The sequence below is a fragment of the Pieris napi genome, chromosome 4 (assembly GCF_905475465.1).
Source record: "Pieris napi chromosome 4, ilPieNapi1.2, whole genome shotgun sequence".
Lineage (NCBI taxonomy): Eukaryota > Metazoa > Arthropoda > Insecta > Lepidoptera > Pieridae > Pieris > Pieris napi.
The window spans coordinates 12,243,254-12,264,560 of NC_062237.1; the positions used below are offsets into that span (position 1 = coordinate 12,243,254).

A 21,307-nucleotide genomic window follows, 5' to 3' on the forward strand; every position below is an offset into this window, starting at 1 on the left:
GATTATATATTCTAGAGGTATGAAAATTGGGTAAGATTTATTAAAACAGAAAGTGCTACTAAGCGACAATTTTTAGGATAAGAACGCAGTTGAATAGGTGATTAAGAAATGTTTATTTCTATAAAAACATTGATTTTATCAATCTACATATCAATGTATACTAATATTATAAAGAGGAAAGATTTGATTTTTTGAAATGAATAGGCTCCGAAACTACTGGACCGATTTCAAAAATTCTTTCACCGTTGGCAAGCTACACTATTCCCGAGTGACATAGGCTATGTTTCATTTTAAAAAAAAATTGGGATGCTTACTAAAACTTGAATAATCTAACCCAAGGTGTAAAAAAATAAACAAAAAACTTCCTTCAATCGCGTGCGCTGCGAAAACTATTAATGATAGAACAAAATGATGTATTTCAATTTTTCAGGACACATCACTATCTATAAAAAATGTCACGGCAGCATGTCTCTATCTTTTATAGTTACGTCTCAAAAAGCGTCCTTTTATTAATTTTTTTCATTAAAATACCACCGCTAGAAAACACTCATTATTCGTACCTATATATCCTTATCCTTATCAAAATAAATACCAACGTTTCACATAAGCATACAATTTAATGGCAAAAAAGCATGGTGGATTGGTGTTCTCCTGCCATTTCTCTTGAATAGTTTACTACTATGTAATATAACAAAAATCTTAGCCACAACAACGCTTGGCTGAGTCTACTAGTATTAAAATAATTAATAAAATTAAAATTAAAACAAATTAAAAAAGTATGGTCCCTGTGGCAGTATACTTTTAACGCTGGTAGCATTTTCTCGCTGTATTGCGATATTATTCGTTGATCGAGGCCACCAGCTCTGGGTTCATCGGTACTATCTACCAGAGGCCAACTTAAATCTTTAAATAGCACCTGTGCACTTGAACCCCACGGCCTACGAGACTCTACTCCAAATGGAACAAAATCGAAGTTTTTGTTTTTGTTCGCCTATCTTGTATATCTCGCCTACGACCTACTTATCTTTTGAAAAAAAAAACAATTTTGTTTTGGCACCATTGTTTTTATAACATCTATTTATCAGTATTAATTTTTTATGCATGTATTTAATAGTAATGCCCATGGGCACGAGTTTTAGCTTTTACACTTCAACAGGTGCACCAATGTTTCTTTCTAAGCGTACTATTAACATTTGTCATTGTACCATTAAAGGAAACACAAGTGAAAACTCTTAGACGATAAATGATTCAAATTGTGAAATATCATATAAGTATGGATTTCACAATGTGACGAAATGGTATCCATAAAACTGACGCATCAATCCGCACCATCCCTCTTTGTGGTTATTCAAGTTATAAAGTCGACATTCTATTACGATGCACACCATACTAAACCGGAAAAAATAACGTAAAGGGTACAACGGAAATCTATATACAATATTTTTGTCTCGGAACATAACTAGATCTTGGATAGTAGGGAAAAGTACGCACGATACTTTTTTAAACACTTTGTCGAGAATTATTTTGTGTACTGCGTAGAAGAATCAAGTTATGTCCGAGTTTTTCTTACAAACTTATTAACCAACAAGTAATATACCCACTCCAAAACTTTCGCAAGTGAAAATATTAATATTAATGTGCAATTAATTAAATGGTTATTTAATTGGTAATTGGCTTCAGTAATGTATCGGTAAAGCTATTAAACCGTGATTAACAAATATTGTATTTTGATTGAACTGTGCAATTATCGCTAATAGTTATAATACCAGAATACAATTACTTTTTAAACAATATGTCCGCTTATGGGACAGGAGACAAACAGGGAGGAACTTAAACACCTGCAAGACCTAGAGGTTTGCGTAGAGGTCATGCAGCATAACAGGCACACCTCTTAATCATTTATCTATTTATTTATTGACACTTCGTTACCCTATACAAAAACATACATATAAAAAGCAGGTTAAAAAAGTTATTAGGCAACGGGCGGCCTTATCGCTAACATGAGATTTCTTCCAGGCAACCTTAATATTATGGAACAATAAAAAAAAGAAAGACCTACAGAGGGTAAAGTACAAGAAGTGCAGAAGTAATTAACAAAAAAAACTCATAACTAAAATAAAATAAAATCTAAAGAAAAAATAAAAATAATATGTATAAACAAAAATGTTAAAGCTAATCCATAGGTTAATTGAGTCACAATTAATATTTATAAGTAGTAGCTACTTACGTGGCAGAAGAGAAATGATCATAAATATCATTTATATTTCATAAAATGAGTCAACAATTCCAGAACATTCTTGTTATACTCATCGAATATTAAAAATTATCAATATAGTCATAGTTATCAAATCAATGTATGCAAAGTATTTTAAAAGAGTTGGCGTTTCTTGCCCATTCTTATGAAACTATCTTTTGGAAGGGGCGACTAGTAAATTTTTTTAACTTGTAATTTTGACATTCAAAAGTGCCTTTTTATTAGGCCTAATTGAAATAAATGACTTTGACTTTGAATTGTGTGGGTGAATTTTCGGTTGAAAAGTTTTATCAGAATCGGTTTTGGTTGTTTAAGGATTAACCATTGGTAATTGCTACGGGTTGTAGATTGAAGATTTATGCGATAGCGTTTCAAAATCATGGTAATGATAACAATTCATACATATAATGGATGGTAGACAAAAATTTCAGATGTAATATTAACAAAACTTTTATTTAATAAGTGATAAGTTTTGAGTTAAAACATAACGCATACCCAGTAGACATAAGCGTATAAAGAGAAGGGTAGATAATCCATGCACACCCCAAGATTTGCGAATTTGGGATCCTAGGCCCTGAAAAATACCATATACCAATACCATTAAACTCAAAATAACTTTATACATATAGTAAACCAGTACACTTATGAACGTGAGAAAAGAAGGTAAATTAATTGTAAATTTACATTTAGTACCAGTTCACAAGTCAAGGGCGTAGAGCGGGCAAGAAGAACTGGCAAGAAACTTGCCGCCACTCCTTTTAATCTGTCTGTTCTTTTTAGGAACCTCAGGCCATGAAGCCATGGACTGGCACCTGGGATGCCACTCGTCCTCTCTCAGACTGTTTACAATATGAACCTCTCCATGAGAAAATTATTGGTGAGTCGAGTCAATAAATAAATAAGATGAAAGGCTAAGAATTATTATACCATCTTTTAGTATTGATAATAATAATAATGAGCAGTGTTGGCCTAGTGGCTTTAGCGTGCGACTCTCATCCCTGAGGTCGTAGGTTTGATCCCCGGCTGTTCACCAATGGACTTTCTTTCTATGTGCGCATTTAACATTCGCTCGAACGGTGAAGGAAAACATCATGAGGAAACCGACATGTCTTAGATCCAAAAAGTCGACGGTGTGTGTCAGGCACTGGAGGCTGATCACCTACTTGCCTATTAGATTGAAAAATTATCATGCAACAGATTCAGAAATCTGAGGCCCAGACCTAAAAGAGGTTGTAATGCTACTGATTTATTTAATTTATATATTACTAATAAAAACTTTATTTGTGACAAAAGGATTTTGAAATTCATATATCGCTAGTCCCCACACTAGGGAGTCCCTCTGTTACAACTATGTGTTATAAGTATGAGTGAAAATGTGTTTGTGTGAATGGGTGTGTATGCGCATGTATTTGAGAGTGTAGCTGATTGTAATCGTGCGCTGTGTCTGTGTTAGTTTTTGGAACCTCAAAGTTATGCCAAGATAAGTATTAAGGGCTGTGTAGAATCTAAATACAATTCCAGGCGTAATTTTTATGTGATTTGCGAGTTTGTATCTGGATAGTTTTACTATCTCGGAATTCATAGGTTAGGAAATATTTATTATTTGTCTACTCTTAATGTATTAGTTTAGTTCATTTTTGTTCTCGGGACATTCGAAAAATAATAAATTCACGTTATTATTCGTTATTTTAATTTATTCTTTGCTTTTGTTTTCCTTTAAAGATTTCATTAAAACGGTCCATTAACCTAATATTTTTAAGTCAGATTGAAGAAATGAAGTTACATAAATAAATGCCATCACAAATATTAATTTGTCTTTATTCCACGTGATTAAATGCGAGTTCGTATAACTCTTTTGTGTGTTCTGAATTTTTGCAGTTCTACCTTTAGTAGTTTCGTTTCAACATTTAATGATATTATTCTCAAATGAAATCGATATTATCCTTTATTCAATACAGTTGAGGAAAGAATATAGTAAATATATTTATTATAACTAATTGCTGGTATTTATGGATCATTTACCTGTGGTTACGCATAATTAACATATGGTACTTGTATATTTACATAAACGATCAAAGGTCAATTCTTTATAAAATGATAATTATTGTTCAATACCATTTAATGTTCTGTTTAAGTATTCTTAGTATTATAATTAGTCCTAAGTGAGCAGTGCTTCAGCGTGCGACTCTCATACCTGAGGTCGTAGGTTTGATCCCCGTCTGTGCACCAATGTGCGCGTTTAACATTCGCTCGAACGGTGAAGGAAAACATCGTTTCCACCACGCAAAACCTGGCCAAAGTCGACAATGTCCTACTATATATATATCTTCCTAATAATATTAACCTATAATCTCCCTAATAATATTCCTAATAATATAAACGCGAAAGTTTGTACGTATAGATGGATGTTTGTTACTCTTTCACTTTTCTGAATGGACTTTAATTAAACTTTACTTATATAGATTATACATCAAAATAACACATAGGCTACACTTTATAAAGATGTTGTGTGTATTTTAATCCTGTACAGACGAAGTCGCGGGCAACAGCTAATATATAAAATTCTCGTGTCGCGGTGTTTGTAGTTAAACTCCTCCGAAACGGCTTGACCGATTCTCATGAAATTTTGTGTGCATATTGGGTATGTCTAAGAATCGGACAACATCTATTTTTCATCCCCCTAAATGTTAAGGGTAGTCCACCCCTAAATAATTTTTTTTTATTTTTAGATATTTTTTTCTGTTTTTATTTTTTTATGATACAACATTAAAAAATACATACAACCTCTAACTTTCACCCCTCTACGATCAACCCCTATATTTTATTATAAATGATATACACGGCAAAACGACGTTTGCCGGTTCAGCTAGTATAGTATGAGTTATTTATGTCACCGTAAAATTGTAAAAACCGTTAGATTGTAATCTATCTCGCGAGATTGTAAACTGTCGAAAGATTGTCAACTCAACATACTGCTTGCAATTTAACGTATTATTATTCGGTAGTTATATGAAATTGTTGGGAAGTAAAATTTATCTGTAATTGACCAAAGAAGTTTGAATGATAACTAAGTTAGTGTAGTACAATCTACCGAATACCGATAACCGATAACCGATAGATTACAATCTAACGGTTTTTACAATTTTACGTTAACATTTATATAATCTATTGTTACAGGCGATGAAAACTGTTTATTTTTGAACGTGTACACACCAAAAACAAATGCTGGCGCTAACTTACCTGTGGTAGTGTTCATACACGGCGGAGCCTTCATGTATGGTGGAGGTGTGCTTTATGGTCCTGAAAACTTCATGGATCGGGATGTCGTTGTTGTAACCATTAGTTATAGATTGGGACCACTTGGTAAGTACACCAACGTCAATTATACAGATGTTTTTAAGAACAGGGGGCAAACGTACAGGAGGCTAACCTAATGTTAAGTGACACCGCACACATAGAGGGATCGCAAATGCGTTGCCGGCCTTTAGAAACTTATTATTTAGTAGAGAAATACTAAATATTACTGTTCCAGTGTTTCTAGTTAAAAAGCCGACAATATAACCTGTCAGTATGTGGATAAAAAAAATCTCGCTCGTCATTGTTTGTCTAATTCTGTTTACTGTGATGAATACAGCTTAATTTAAATAGCGTTCTTAGATTAATAAATTATTCATATATGGCCATGTTTTCCGCACATGGTTTGAGGAATAATACTTGTAATTTGAATCCTTAAATATATTTATAATGCAGTTCAGAACATTAGAATATTTCCAGCATGGTCACGGGTTGTAAATTGTGATCGTTAAATGTGGTTTAATCCAGTGAAAAGCATTTTCTTTTAAAGAAATTACTTATAGGAACAGACAAATGCCGTAAAAACAGTCATATATTTTTTTTAATTTCACAGGATTCCTTAGTACAGGAGACGAGGTCGCACCTGGTAACAACGGGTTAAAGGACCAGTCATTCGCGCTAGAATGGGTAAAACATAATATTATGATGTTTGGTGGCAACCCTGACAGTGTGACGCTTACTGGATGTTCCGCGGGAGGCGCTAGTGTGCACTACCACTACCTGTCACCCATGTCTAGAGGTAAATATCCTTAAGGGGCCGTTCAAGTATTACGTAATCAATCTCCTTCGCGCCTTCTCCATCTACACGACACTGGCGAAGTACCTTGTGCCCAGTTGGCACAATTAAAACACAAAAAAAAAAATTAAAAAAAAGTATTACGTAAGCACCACCATAGGGAGTATTTGATTTTCTTATTTGGTGATTACGTCAACAGTAATTATTTACTTTACACATATTACCCACACATTGTCTATGCTTGTAAACGAAATGCATTTTCGAGGATTCCTACAAATGAATACGTTTGTGTACTATTATTTTTGAGAGCTTTGCTTACTTTTGCTGACAAGAGGGGGGGGAGGATAAATTGCAGTAAATTTGCTTACGTAATACTTGATGCCTAATGGTTACTTAAGTCAGTGGCTAACTTAGGGGTCTTTCCCCTAAATTTAGGAGGAATTAAGATGTACTGGTTGGTGGTTGGCGGACTCAGTTTCAAAACTAAAGTTTGTGTTTGTTTGAGTTTAGACTCTTACTCGGTCCGTTGTGCGTCGGGGTTTTTTTTTTTTTTTTTATAAAACAGGGGGCAAACGGGCAGGAGGCTCACCTGATGTTAAGTGATACCGCCGCCCATGGACACTCTCAATGCCAGAGGGCTCGCGAGTGCGTTGCCGGCCTTTCAGGAATCGGTACGCTCTTTTCTTGAAGGACCCTAAGTCGAATTGGTTCGGAAATACCTCACTGGGCAGCTGGTTCCACAAAGTGGTGGTGCGCGGCAAAAACTGCCTTGAAAAACGCTCAGTTGTGGAACGGCGGACGTCGAGGTGATACGGGTGGAATTTCGTACTCTGCCTCGACGTCCGATGACGAAACTCAGCTGCAGGTATTAATCCGAACAACTCCTCTGAACACTCTCCATGGTAAATGCGGTAGAAGATGCAGAGAGACCCCACATCTCTACGCAACGCCAAAGGATCAAGCCGCTCGGAAAGGGATTGGTCATCGACGATTCGAACCGCTCTGCGTTGAATACGGTCAAGTGGAAGGAGCTGGTACTGGGGAGCCCCCGCCCAGAGGTGAGAGCAGTACTCCATGTGGGGCCGAATTTGCGCTTTATATAGTTGCATGCGGTGGCCCGGAGTGAAGTACCGTCTCGCCTTGCTGAGCACACCAAGCTTTTTGGAGGCTAATTTAGCCTTTCCCTCCAAGTGACCGCGAAACTGAACGTCGTTCGATATGTCAACGCCAAGTATTCCAATGCTGGCTGTGGCTTTAAGAAGAGTGTTTTCGAAAAGAGGAGTAGCGACAAAGGGTGTTTTTTTAGCGGAAAACGCGCAAACTTGTGTCTTCTTGGGGTTAAATTGGACTAGGTTTAGTCTGCCCCAGTCTGAGACTCCACGTAGAAGAGTTTCGACTTCAGACACAAGTTTGTTCCGGTACTCATCGACAACTGCCCGAGAAATACCTGCCCGGCCAGTGTAAAAAGTATCCCCAGTGCTGTCATCCGCATAGCAATGAATGTTGCTAAGTTGCAACATATCGTTGATATGCAGAAGAAACAGGGTCGGGGATAGAACACAGCCTTGTGGGACCCCCGCGTTATCGGGTTTAAGGTCGGAGCATGCTCCGTCGATGACGACCTTGATGCTCCGATCGGCCAGAAAGCTGGAGATCCAATCGCATAATTTCTCGGGTAGCCCATAGGCTGGAAGCTTCGAGAGCAGTGCTCTGTGCCACACCCGATCGAAGGCTTTCGCTATGTCCAAACTAACCGCCAGCGCCTCCCCCTTGGACTCAATTGCCTCTGCCCATCTATGTGTAAGGTATACAAGAAGGTCACCAGCCGAACGACCACGACGAAAGCCGTACTGATAATCGCTAATCAGCTGGTGGCCCTCTAGATACCTCAAGAGCTGGCAGTTAACAATGGATTCCATTATTTTGGAGAACAAGGAGGTTATGGCTATTGGGCGATAGTTGGACGGATCAGAGCGATCGCCTTTTTTAGGGATCGGATGTATCGAAGCGGTTTTCCAGCACTTCGGGACAGTGCCAAGCGAGTACAGGTACCGGAAAAGGCGCGTTAAGACCGGAGCCAACTCAGGAGCACAAGTACGCAGCACAATTGGGGGGATACCATCCGGCCCGCTCGACTTATGAATGTCCAAGGAAGATAGTGCTCTGCGGACAGCACGTTGCCGGAATGTGATTTCCGGCATCGATGAATCACACCGCGAAATGGTCGGTGGTGATCTTCCTCGGTCATCCAAAGTCGAGTTGGACGCGAAGAGACAGCCTAAAAGGTCGGCCTTCTCCTTCGCAGTGTGGGCCAGCGAGTCATCCTCCCTGTGCAGTGGTGGAATAGCGGGCTGACAAAAATTCCCTTGGACAGCTTTGGCGAGAGACCAGAAGGCTCGAGTCCCTGAAGGGAGTTGGGCCAATCTCTCGCCAAATCTGGCAATGTGCTCTGACTTTGCCTTAGTGATTTCCCGTTTGAAGGACCTGGAGGCTGAGTTATATGCTTTTTTAAGTTCGCTGGTATTGGCATAACGAGATTTCGCCGCTTCCGCCCATGCCTTAAAGCATTCTCGCTTTCGACACGAGGCCGCCTTGCAAGAACGTTTAAACCAGGGCTGAGACTTGCCACCGATCGGCACCGCAGAAAATGGAATAAAGAGTTCCATGCCCTGCAGAACCACTTCGGCGACAGAGGCAGCGACGGAATCTGGAGCTTCCGACGAAAAGCACATAGGCCCCCAAGGGTAGGACGCAAAGAAAGACCGCATCCCGTCCCAATCTGCTGACTTGTAGTGCCAAATACGGCGACAACCCAAAAAGCGGGGCCGTGAAGGGCGCGTAGAAGGCACAATACTCCGGACCACACAATGATCTGATGAACCCAATGGCGGGTCAACAGAGACTTGATAGTTCTCCGGATGTGAAGTCAGCAGAAGATCCAACAAAGAGGGTTTATGACCATCCACATCTGGTATTCGCGTAATCGCAGGGACCATTTGTGTCAGGTCGTAGGCTAAAGCAAAGTCGTGAAAGGATCTTCCCGCGTGATCGGTGGTATCAGAGCCAAGCCAATCGGCATGGTGGGCGTTAAAATCGCCAAGTATCACGATTTCAGCGGTAGGAACCCTTTCGAGCAGGGAATCTGTAGCCATTTGAATGTGCTCGATGAGTCGGTTAGTTTCGTCATTTCCGCTATGGGACCTATACAGACACGCATAGAATCGCGGATGGTCATCGCAGTCTACGCGCAGCCAGAGATTAGATAGGTCCCTTCCTTCAAGCGTCCCGAGGCGACGAGAACAGATATCCTCCCTGACGTATACGCAAACTCCCGCCCGCGGCACAAATGAATGTTCCAATTTGTACCCCGGGTAGGAGAGGTAAGAAGTATCAGCCGGGGAGGATATCTGAATCTCAGTAAGGAAGAATAAGGCCGGCTTCGCAGTTTCTAAGTAAAAGTGAACCGCGTTTAGGTTAGTTTTTAGCCCCCTAACATTTGTAAAGTCCACCGTGAGCGTGGAAGGGGTTGCCTTAGGTAAATGCTTCCGTTTGCCCCGAGACCGAAACCTATTAATGCATAAGTTTTTAGAGCAGTTTTTGCCCCCCCCAGAATACGAAGGGCAGCCTGTGCATCCACCATCGAATACCAATTGTTCCGATGATGGACGCCCAGAAGGGGATTCTCCACAGCGTAAACGTGTGGTACCCCCCTGGGGTAATCTCTGTTTGAACTGCATCTTCATACTTATGGGGGGGGGGGGATTGATGGGCTCCGGGAGTCTCACTCACCGCACGAAACGCGAGTACAATAAGATGAACTTATTGCATCACTTCACGCCGGTTTTCTGTGAGACAGTGGTACTGCCCCGGTCGTGCCTGCCCATTTGGCTGAAGCCCTAAAGCAGCAGCATGGCACTCCCACTAGGAGTTACTTTTTTGTTTCTTTTTGTCTTTAATTAAAATGTGTTTAATTTTTTATAAGTAGATATGCATGTGTAAGATTTGGGAAACCCTTAAAGTAACCTTACCCAAGAATCGACGGTGTGGGTCAAGAATAAAAATTAAGCAAGTGAGTGAAAGAAAAATATATCAAAAAGACTCTAAATCAATCTCATCAGGCAAAGACCAAAATGCTTCTTTTAACTATTTAGTAATCATTTACATAAGTTGATTGGATTGGGAATCGGAAGCTAAAAAGGTTTCTTTACTTCCTGACATCAGTAAATCGGTTATTTTATAGTTGCCACAATATACCCCACAACGCAATCTTACCCTAAAACACCATAACGTTTTATTGGCAATCACGTAACCTAATATCCTAATTATTTAATATTATAAATGAGGTTTATTACGCTTTTATGCTGTAAACCAAATATAAATTTATATTCGAAGATGCACTAACAATTGATTATGTAATCACAATTCAAACAAGGCCTAATTCTCATCATCGTGATATTTCAACAAAAACTTTTTTAGCATAAATCCTTGAGAACAAAGTCTCATTATAATACTACGGCGAATCGTAAACTTTAATCAAACAAGAAATTTACATTCTCTAGACCGCGGCTTAGTAGATATGAACAAGGTAACAAAGCGAGCCACGTGATTTGATAGCCATTCTTCATAGGTGATTTAATTAATTTTGCTATTGCAAATACCAATACCCTCAAAATTATGAATCGATTCCGTCGTATGAACAATATTTATATCAAACACTTAATTATGACAGTTTCGCTGTGTTGTTTGTGAACATTCTACTACTAAAATAATTATAAAAGAACGGCAACGCACTTGCGAGTGTCTACGGCTACGGGCTGCGGTAGAACTTAACATCTAGTGACCCACGTTTGTGCCGTGATAGATATATATATATACGTTCATCGTTTTATGTAAACAGAGGAGAGACGTGAGTGTGTTTAGAATTACCGTAGTGTATTATAGTTTATTGAATCTAAGTTGTCGAAAATATTTTAAGTTTAATTAAATTTGAAAATGTTATGTAAACATAACAATCAAATATACAGTATTTACTATAACCTATATAAGTAGTTATAATAAAAATAATTAAAAATTTATAAAAAGAAGATTAAAACAAATTTCAAAAGTTTGGTCCCTATTATGCTGTAGGTACGATACTTATTCGTTGAGCGAGGTAAGCACCAGCTCTTGGGTCACCGGTACTACCGACCAGGCGCCAATTTAAAACCCCAAGAGTGTCTACTCCAACGGGAAATTATTATTATTACTTTAAATTTGTTTTTATTATGGAGATTATTAACAGTTTAAACATATTATAATGCCACATAAACGGAACGCGTGCAGATTATATAATATGTAGGAAAATAAGGCACGTACCAATTATCCCAAAAAAGAAATGTGAAGGATTATTATTATTAAAATCCTATTGTTAAAGAACAACATAAGAAAATATATAAAACAGTGAAGATATAACCTTGGTTTTGGCCTTAGATTTCTGAAGAACTTTTCTTTGAGGGCGAGTAGCTTTTTGTCAGATTTTTGAAGATGAAACGTGATGGATTTTGTTTGAACAACATTATCTCTAGCCTAACGCCATATAATGCGTCCGACTGATCACAATCAAACGCAGCGTCTTCCCTCTGACTCTTAATAATCTCCAACATGTTTACCGTATGAGTATAACTTTTTTAAGCCGGAACACACAATAACATTGTTTAGAATACCTCGCCTAAACAATTTCATGACAAATATAATGCGTGTTTTAAGAAACGTATAACTCACAGCTATAAGCGAAACGCGTCTTCTACTATTATACAAACAAACGATAAACTTAAGTCTGTAAACATCTCCTGTTTACTTGGTTTTGTTAATCTCCTGTTTCACAATATGCATACGGCCTAGGGGCAGTAAACTTTAGATAGAGGAATTATTGAAGTTTCCTGACTCACTTTAGAATCTGAAGTAGTTTATAATGAATATTCTAAACTTGCCACCTGTCCCGACTTTTATTTGTTCTCTGGACTAAAGTAGTTCCTCTCTTTCTGTCACAAAGCGTATACTCTGCTATGAAAAGAGACAAATGAGTAGATTTTTTAAGGGTCTTTAAGATATTTGTTAAATTTCTATCTAATAAATATTATGGCTGGCCCTTTGGTATCTATTTCGTGATCATTAATTTTTCTTAATAATCATCCTTCTGTTGCTGGCATACGCCATGGATTTATGGTTCTAGGCGTACCTATTTTCTTATGTTTTGCGTCATCATACACGCAAAAATAAAATGCCAATTACAGAAAAAAAAATGTGTGTGTACTTTTATGTACACGCGTTAGAAGTTATACTTCTTTGGCGTAACAAGATAATTTTTTTATCTTTCGCCTTATTCTACGTTTGAAGAAAAAACGACTCTCTCTCTTATCTAGTTAAATAAAGTTTATTTAAATATCACAAAAAAAAATATTTTTACATCATTAAAAAAATGGACATATTTTATTTTTAAATGTTGACCATGCTAACTTCAGGGTGTCGGTTTTTTGTGACGGTGTTCGCGCGCATCGTAAAAATTTACCCTAACGCGCCAAAAGAAGTAACTTCAAAAATCCTTCGGTTGAGAGGCTTACTTTCAATCGACTAGGCCTTCTCTCGTCCGTAGCATTCCTATAATTAAATTAAACCGTTTTAGCCATTACAAACAAAAAGGTCGTTATAATATTAGTACGTTATATATAGACAAGCTCTCTAAGTACACAACAAACAGTACATGACATTCGCCAGTTGCTATGATAATAAGATAATATCTGTTTGGTACATACAAACAAAATTGTTACACAATACTCTTAAAAGTAAATGTCCAATATTGTATTTTACATAAGTATTAATTTAGTAATCTGAGATTTGTTTTTTACATGTAATAATATACAGGTGTATCATTTGTGGTATTTCGTCATGATCGTAGAACAATGTCGGATTTGAAAAAAATCCAAAATCCACTTTTTATCATATTTGGATACTACATTGACATATTACGGCTACACTAAAAGAATCCATGTGTTTTAAATTTCAAATTAATCAGTCGGTAAAGTGACGGATTTGATAGAAACATGTGATTTTTCTAGAAAACTGCGTAATTTAATGTTATTATTTTTATTTTGTTTCAAACCAAACCCTTTTGTTTGCTTGTAGGCCAATTTTCATAATATGTAACAGAATATGAATTAATTTAGTTATGACAAAAACTAACATGATTATGTTATTTTGAAATGGCTGCCCTGTAAAGTTTACTATTTGTCAGATCCGTCACTATTCTACATCTATGACGATTTTATGTATGTACGTTATTAATAACTTTTATTTCCTTAATCTATTTGAAGAACGTTATTATTGCTTTGTATCCTGTGTAAGAAATAATTTATCTTAATCAAATTATGCAAAATTTAAATAAGTTAATTTACGCATAATATTGTCTATTCATCATCAGACAAGTTCAACCGCGGTATAGCCTTCAGCGGGTCAGCTTTCATGTCATGGGCCATCGCCAGGAATCCAGCAGAGAAGGCCAGGGCGTTATCATCCATCGTTGGGTGTCCCACTCAGAACCATAAGGAGATGGTAGACTGTCTCCGATACCGACCAGCAGAAGTCCTCGTCAATGCGCAGATTGAAATGTTTGTAAGTATCTCTTGTCTTGTTTTATTTATAAGTCACCAATATAGAGTATTTGCAATATTCTTACAGAATATTAATAATTAAAACTAGAAAACTAATATAATAAGGTCCCTATGGCAGTGTACCTTTAATGCTGACTTTAATTTCTTTGCTGTATTGCGATACTTATTCGTTGAGCGAGGAAAGCACCAGCTCTGGTGTCTCCGGTACTATCTACTACTACTCTTGTACTTTAAGTACCAAATAGCTATGAGTGGCTAAAATTGATCACAATTAAGAAGAGTAGATTTTTGTTTATGAGGGTAGAATATATTACCTTTACTTTTCGTATCAAAAGTGATGTAGTTAAAAAATGTGTAAATGTTTTTATAAATTGTATAATGACTGCAATTTCCTTGATTATGATGATTGTTCTTGGTGTTAGATAAATTACCATAAATTATTAGGTTTAGGTTTATATTTATTTTAGACCATATATTAAAAATAATTCTTCTGTAATTTATTTTATCGTAACGTTTGGGTGAAAATATATAACTTTAATTATCGTGTACTATCTTAAGAGTCTAAATAAACACATGAACATAATAAGATACAAGAATCAGGAAACATAATGGTCCTCAACGCAACCATAAATCAAAAATTGCATTAAAAAAAGAGGAACAGACATTTTAATACGTAGCTCCATTTCGGACTTTTTTAAATTATTCATGAATGTTGTTGTTGTGCGTGTTTTTGTTATTAAACTGACTGGATGACATATTTTGTGTGTTTAAGTGGATTCGAGAATGGTTTGAATATACAATTAGATTTTTTTGTTATTTAGTCCGCTAGTGACGTATACAGTTAGTTATGCATATGTGTTATTTAAAAGTACAACATTTTTAATACTATATAATCTATACGTGAGAGTAGCTTTAAACAATTGGTTAGTTATCTACGAGATTCTACGAGATTTTGTGTGTATAGCCGGACTATACAGGAAATATAAACGTCTGTGTGCGCGAGGTTTCTCAAGGACATATTCAAAACAACTTTTTACACAGTATAGTTCAATTGTCTTGAATCAAAAAATCAACTTAGACATAACGTCTAGTTCATAAAAAAATTACCACCGATGTAAACATGTAAGTCATGCAAACTATTTAAGACGATGGACTCATTACATTTGTTTTCATTATTTATTAATAACTAGCTGTACCTTGCCACACTTTGCTGTGGCACATTGTGATTGAATGGTTGAGAAATGAGAAACAAATCCAAGATTACATCTTAATATATATAAATAACGTGTCACGTTGTTTGTCCGCTATGGACTCCTAAACTACTTAACCGATTTCAATCAAATTTGCATACCGTGTGCAGTTTGAACTAACTTAAAAGATAGGATAGCTTACATCTTCATTTATACCCGTAATATTATTTTATTGCAAATTATTTTTTTATTATTTGAAAGTCACAATTATAACAGATGGCGCTGTGTTGAAAGTACCAACATTTCACATAAGCTACAATTTAATGGCATAACCACCAAAAAAGCATGGTCCCCATGGGTCCCCATGACTGGTGTTCTCCTACCGTTTCCCTTGAATAGTTTACTACTATGTAATATAACAAAAACTTTAGCCACAGCAAAGCTTGGCCGAGTCTGCTAGTTTCATATAAGTTTAATTTAGCAATACTTGTGGAAAAAAATAGATGAAAACAATGCTTGATGCGGATTATATATCATGCTAAAGTTTCAGCTCGATCGGTGCAGAAATTTTCGAGTTTTTGAAGCGTACAGAACCAACAAAACATATAAAAATATAGATATAACGACCTTGACTTGTTAAAGCTATCGAGGAATATGCTTAAAATAAATATTAACAATATCCATAACGCAAAATCACCTGCATCATGAGCACACCCGCCAAACACAACCTTCACGTACATACCCTCACTTTCACACCATCACACAACACAGCCGAAATAGGTATTACTTAGTTAGATATATTTTATAATGTGTATTGTTTTTTTCCTTTTTTAAATGCTTGAACCTTTTTGTAAATATGATGTTTACCATCATCGGCTATATCTTTAGTATAATTGTTTATTATATATAATTTTTGTTAGCTGTAGGATCTCTCTAGTAAATGTTTCATAATATTTCATAAGTTTTCTCTCGATTCCATATAGTTACAGCTGGGCCAAGAATTGCATCCTGTTTACAATTGACTTTATTAAAAAATATCATGTAATTATATACTCAACCATTACCCGTTATTACTATTTACATACACGCTTATTTTTCTTATAGAAGTAGAAATTATCCTCCATACGTTTTATATAATGTATTCAAAATGTAACGTGTTATTAGAAAAATAATTATGTCTTTAAGGAAATCTTTATATTACTACTCATAAAATTAAAATTATATTACATTTTCTTTGTATACGAGTCTTACAAATTATCCACTTTTATATTTCATTATACTAAATAAGTCTTATTGTAACGAATTCGACTTTCCTTTAAGAAATTTTCTGTTTTCTTGTTCAGACTTATAAGCCCGTACTCGCAAATGTTAGTGTGAGCCGCTGTTTATCACTTAAAATCAGACGAGTCTCCTGTCTATCACTTTCAATATGAACCGTCATTTTGGTTCGTCGAAATATTCCTTGCCCCATTTAATCATTAGGAAAGATAATTTGGGCTTGGGCCAAACAGCGGACGGCAGGTGCGGTCTCCAGTAGGCTACATCTCACTTAAAATTAGGTGGGATAAAGGCGGTTTTGAAACTTCGGTAAACATACATATATAAATTTCGATTGAGATTGGTCATTAACGTAGAAAATCAACTGAACAAATAACTAAAAACTGATCTAAGCTGATTAATTAAAGTCTAGAATCAAGGCTCATCTAAGCATATACTTAATACTTACATAAGTATGTCCTATCCCACTGATTTAAGTTTTTAATATGATTTTATAATTTATACGTTTTAGTCAGTTTCGATGCGCGCATTCCTCGTTTTGAATGCTAAATTTTTTGCTCATACCGTTCAATATTTGACAATGGTATTCTCATACAATTTTGTTATATAGCAAAAAATACTTAATTATTGCGCCTATATACTTCTTATTGGTTTATTTTTCTTACTTTATGCTTAATTGAAAGACGAATATTGTATTACTTACCAGTTGTTTGAATTTAAATCTAATAATTTCAAAATGACTTTTAAATAACGAAAATTTCTATACTGACACAGTAATACAGCGTTGATATTATTTAATTTCCTTAAACTTTTCTACATAAACATTTCCTAATCATATCCTATCCTACTCAATCGTGACTTTTGTAATTCTTGTATCTCTTATTCTTTTGTATTCAAAGTCAAAGTCAAAGTTGCATCGCAATTTATGAATCAGTGAGATTAGCTTTTTAGTTTTTAGTCCATTTTATTTTTAAAAAATTGTATTATTGTAGATTAAGGTTAATTGATTGATTTTGACTTTTTATTTATAAGATTTTTAGTATTTTTCCACACTAGGGTTGCCTGGAAGAGATCGCTTGTTAGCGATAAGGCTGCCCCTAGCATTCCTTATATTTTTTATGTATTATGTTATTTGTTTATCTAGACCTGTAGAAATATTTTTATTCCCGTAGTTGAACCACGTAGAACATAGGATTGTTGAGATTTTAATAAAAATATTTCTTATGTAAAATAGTATCAAGTATCAAGATAATAAACACATGTATGCTAGCTAAATTTATAACAATAAATGTGTACAGAAACAGAATGGCGTAGAGGTCATAGTAGCAATTAAAGGACGAATTAGATTTATAGGTCTACAAACAAGCCACAAGCACCTCACGTAATACGAGACGTGAGTTACAAAGTATTACTTGACGTCATTCATGGAATTGATATACAAATTATAAAAAACAGTTGCGCTAAAACCTTTTTATGTCTGGGCCTCATATTTCTTAACTGTTTCATGATCGTTTGTCAATCTAATAGGCAAGTAGGTGATTAGCGTCCTGCGAATGACACACGTCGTCGACTTTTTGGGTCTAAGGCAAGCCTAACGATGATTTCCTTCACAGTTCGAGCAAATGTTAAATGCGCATATAGAAAGAAAGTCCATTGGTGCACAGCTGGGGAACGAATCTACAACCTAAGGGATGATAGTCGCACGCTGATGCCACTAGCCCAACACTGCTCGAGAATTGATATAATATTTGATTAAATTTTTTTTCTTTGTAGTATTACTACTTAATTGTTAAAAATATACAATTCGACTTATACATTAAACTATTAAATTTTTTGGCGTCAGGCGCTGCAGAAGATTCTATATTAGGGTTAAAGAATTTTGTAATGAACAGAGTTGCTTGCCTTAAAAAACATATATGTATATTTTTAATTTGTAGGAATAAATTATATCTTAATATATATAAATTACGTGTCACGTTGTTTGTCCGCTATGGATTCCTAAACTACTTAACCGATTTCAATTAAATTTGCACAGTGTGCAGTTTGATCTAGCTTAAAAGATAGGTAAGCTAGTATATATATCTTATTCTACTGTACGTGTGTATGTCACTGAATTCCTCTTAAGCGGCTGGACGGATTTGAATGAATTTTTTTTGGGTGGAGCCCTGTATAGTTAAACAAATCAGCCCGGCAGATGGCACTTGAGTCGGTACTTTCATACTTTGTTTAATATCCTAATCGCTTGAAATATCATGCAGGACAACGTCTGGCGGGTCCGCTAGTTATATATAAAATAGCAGAATAATTTATTGACATTAAAAAGAGTTATTGTTTTGTTTTGTGCACTTTGCTGACAAGGCACTAATTTCGTTTTGTCACGCAATGCAAACTTGTTTGCCCTATATTTGTATTTCCCTTACTTTACTAACGTACTACTATTTTATTAAAATGCTCATAGTTTGTAATTTTACGTGTCTACACAAAATATATATAACTAATCACTATTTCAGGATTGGAAGGTGCATATGTTTACCCCATTCACCCCAACAGTCGAGCCTACAGGGACAAAATCTCCATTCTTGACTCAATACCCGTATCATGCTGCTTTATCAGGATCTATTAACAATGTCCCTCTCATTGGATCTGTCACATCAGAGGAAGGCTTATATCCGGCAGCAGGTAATCTTTAATTGTCTACAATACAACTGTTACCATAATAAGTTCCTGACTTTAAATACAAATTATTTTTAGTAAGTACGTTTGGTTAAAAGATGCAGAGCCACATTTGATTAATGCATACATTTTAGCCAATCAAAAACAAAAAAAAACATTCTACATATTATAATTTTATAAAAAAACATACGGTATCATATCATAGAGCCGTGTTGGCCTAGTTGACAGCGTTCGACTCTCATACCTAAGGTCGTAGGTTCGATCCCCGGCTGTGCACCAATGGACTTTCTTTCTATATGCACATTTAACATTTGCTCGAACTGTGACGGAAATCATCGTTAGAAAACCGGCTTGCCTTGGACCCAAAAAGTCGACGGCATGTGTCAGGCACTGTAGGCTGATCACCTACTTGCCTATTAGATTTAAAAATGATCATGAAACAGATTCAGAAATCTGAGGCCAAGACCTAAAAGAAGTTGTAGCGCCACTGATTTTTTTTGTATCATATCTCTTATTGTACCTCCAAATGTTCAGGAACAATTATTCGTGTTCTTAATCAAACTATAAAACCTATATATTCCTTCTAGTCTACCAGCAAGACCCCAGCACCTTGCAGGACCTGGAATCCAGATGGGAGTATCTTGCTAGCAATATCTTCGAGTACAACGACACTTTACCCCAGAATCTACGAGCAGAAGTAGCCGCGAAGATCAAACAGGAGTACCTGGGATCTAAATCTGTCAGCCAGGAAACCTTTGACCAACTAGTTCAGGTAAACATTATATTATTGAGAATACCACGTAACTTTAATAGCGACTTCAGTTTCAATTATGAGTTTACGAATACATTTTTTTTTATTATATGGCAATAGTTTTACAACATTAATTCCTTTGTTTGGATATGCCAAATGCGAGTTATATATCAACTTTTAAACACCAATGATTTAGGGGAGGGAAAATATATATATTTTAAATAGTAACGATTAGTAAACGCTAGTGGACAACTTTTGTGTTGATATATCTTTATGTGTTTGTTAAATACGAAAAGAATCTACTTGGTTTCACAAAAACATATTGATTCAAAAACTCGACTGAAAAAACTCGTTTTTTTTTGTAATATTATTTGGGGGCTCCACTCCTTTGTTGCCCCAAGGCCTCCAGATCTCTAAATCCAACCCTGCTTTTAAGGCAATTATTGACATACGGTGTACAGCTTGCCATCCAGTGGACTGTGAGATGTGTATTTTAATTATATTATATCTGAATAGTATATATAGTGATTGTATTAGCAAGATGCCTAGTGCATCGAGCTAACGAGCAGGTGAGAACTAAGAACCTAACAATTCTACGGATCCCTAAGCTCTACAATATAAATAAGTAGGGGATGTTGGCCCAATAGACTTAAGGACGGAGAGAGTACTCGTAGAGTAGGATCAGAGGAACCTATAGGAGAGGAGGTAAATAAAACAAAATAGAAAATTTTCAGATTAGCAGGGTAGAATATCAGGAAAACTTTGCTTGGTTCGAAACACACAATATATGTAATAATAATAAATCTGTAATTTGACACAATACATACTATTAAATATAGAATATATATGCACTACTAATATATATAAAAAACAAATAATGTAAAATCGAAATATGAAAGAAAATAAGCAAAGTATAACTAAGGACTATTGACGTAATTTAAATTTCACAATTTCCTTTTCCTTTATTTAATTTAAGGTCGGATTACATAATTTAATATTCTAATTCATTCTGATGTCTTAAATGACGCAATACCTTGGACTGAAAATGTATTTTTCATCTGCTCATGTTCTTAAACTTTCGAGTTTTAGTCTAACTTAACAGTAAATAACGTGAATTTATGTTCCATTGTGCTACCAAATAGCATTGGCTACGTGGCTATTCGCCAAACACATGCCTTCGCAGTAAACTTTTGCTACTGACTTTAGTAAACTACTGTTATTCGCTGATAAATATCTATGGGAGACTAGGATAAGGTTTAAGAATTGTTACTGTTGTTGTGACTGTTCAACATGATGATCTCAGAACAACATTTCTTGTACTTATTGGCAGGGTATCGTGAAATATACAAAACTATTTGTTTTGTATATTTATGTTTCACAATGTATGGATAAAGTACCAAAATGTAGCTATGCAACACATAAATT

The 21,307-nt window shown here is 35.9% G+C and overlaps 1 protein-coding gene across 1 annotated transcript in view; it reads left to right on the forward strand.

Moving 5' to 3' along the window:
• The window catches only part of LOC125048819 (venom carboxylesterase-6-like), a 28,454-nt gene that overhangs the window by 571 nt on the left and 6,576 nt on the right, over nt 1-21,307 (forward strand). The window contains exons 2-7 of the mRNA XM_047647733.1: nt 3,035-3,131; nt 5,432-5,617; nt 6,162-6,347; nt 13,801-13,991; nt 18,969-19,137; nt 19,719-19,903. Of these exons, the coding sequence (XP_047503689.1) occupies nt 3,035-3,131; nt 5,432-5,617; nt 6,162-6,347; nt 13,801-13,991; nt 18,969-19,137; nt 19,719-19,903 (1,014 nt within the window). The remainder of the gene's footprint in view (nt 1-3,034; nt 3,132-5,431; nt 5,618-6,161; nt 6,348-13,800; nt 13,992-18,968; nt 19,138-19,718; nt 19,904-21,307) is intronic.